Raw genomic sequence first — 1,434 nt, forward strand, 5'->3', positions numbered from 1 at the left:
AAGGGGGTGGAGCCTACAGAGCATGTGCAGTCTAGACGTCCACCCATCCCATTTATAGTTCACAGAAGGGGCGGAGCCTACAGAGCACGTGCAGGAAATGGCCATCTTGGAAATCTATATACAATTTAAAATCCATCCTCAGACTGGATATAGCACCCTAGCCCTGAAGCTTGTTCGTGAGCAGTGTTAGTTCTTACGTGTTTTATTTCCTGTACACGCACTATGAAGTAACAGGTCCTGTCTTTTCTTTCGGCAGAGCTGTGCTAAAATGACCCACAAGTGCTTACCGTGCGCCCCCATCATCGAAGCGTATGCTGGAGAGGTTTTGAGATTCGTTGGAGGCATTGGCCTCTTCTTCAGCTTCACAGAGGTTGGTTCTCCCCCTTGGTTGTAGGGAGTTCTGGTTTGTATTTAGGACACAGCATTGCACTTCAGCATAACATCTGACACTAGAAAGCTCCCTTTCCCTGAGGTCACTCAGTGTGGATGGAACACCCCCAGCTTGGAATCAGACATCTGGCAAACCCAGCATGGACTCTGTGATGGGTGCCATTCTTGACCTGCTTACCCCTGTAAACAGTTAAAAAATGAAGAAATTAGGCTGAGTGGCTCTGGGCTTTCTTCTCTTTTTAGACTTACACGATAAATTATGGTATAATTTCATCATAAGCAGAACATTAGTGTTATTTAATACATGTTAATATATAATATTATAATCCACACATATGCATATATGCATGTAACGATTTGCTTTTAATTATTGCCTCTGTTGCTGGGTGGTGGTGGTACATGCCTTTAACCCCAGCACTTGAGAGAAAGAGACAGGCAGATCTCTGAGTTCAAGGTCAACCTGGCACACAGAGTGAGTTCCACAACAGCCAGGGCTGTACAGGAAAACCCTGTATCTGAAAAAAAACAAAACAAAACTGGAAGAAATCTGGGAAGGGGAGTTGTGAGACGATCTTTCCCAGAGAAGAGCTCACTGGTGGGTTATCCAGTACCAAGTGGTCAGCCCTGAAAACATACATAGAATAACATACATGGACTGAGAAGGGTATGTCTAGGAATGCGCATCCATGCACGCACACGCGCACACACACACACGCACGCAAGAACAACTAATGAAAGAAGAGGCATGAATCTGAAGGAAAACAGACAGGGAAGGATATATGGGAAGGTTTGGAGAGAAGAAAGGAAGGGAGAAATGTAATTGTATTATAGTCTCAAAAGTAAAAATGTATGAAAATTGTGTTACTTTCAACTGAAAATTGCCTCTGAAACTGAAAGGATAAAAGGTGGCAGAAAGTGGTCCCTGTGGTGGGCCCTGTGGTGGGCCCTGTGGTGGTCCCTGTGGTGGTCCCTGTGGTGATCCCTGTGGTGGTCCCTCTGATGGGCCCTGTGGTGGTCCCTGTGATGGGCCCTGTGGTGGTCCCT

The 1,434-nt window shown here is 45.9% G+C and overlaps 1 protein-coding gene across 1 annotated transcript in view; it reads left to right on the plus strand.

The window, feature by feature from the left end:
• Tspan13 (tetraspanin 13) overlaps window positions 1-1,434 on the plus strand; it is a 29,389-nt gene that overhangs the window by 25,934 nt on the left and 2,021 nt on the right. The window contains exon 5 of the mRNA XM_013347592.2: window positions 257-370. Within this exon, the coding sequence (XP_013203046.1) occupies window positions 257-370 (114 nt within the window). The remainder of the gene's footprint in view (window positions 1-256; window positions 371-1,434) is intronic.

The sequence above is a fragment of the Microtus ochrogaster genome, chromosome 1, assembly GCF_000317375.1.
Source record: "Microtus ochrogaster isolate Prairie Vole_2 chromosome 1, MicOch1.0, whole genome shotgun sequence".
Lineage (NCBI taxonomy): Eukaryota > Metazoa > Chordata > Mammalia > Rodentia > Cricetidae > Microtus > Microtus ochrogaster.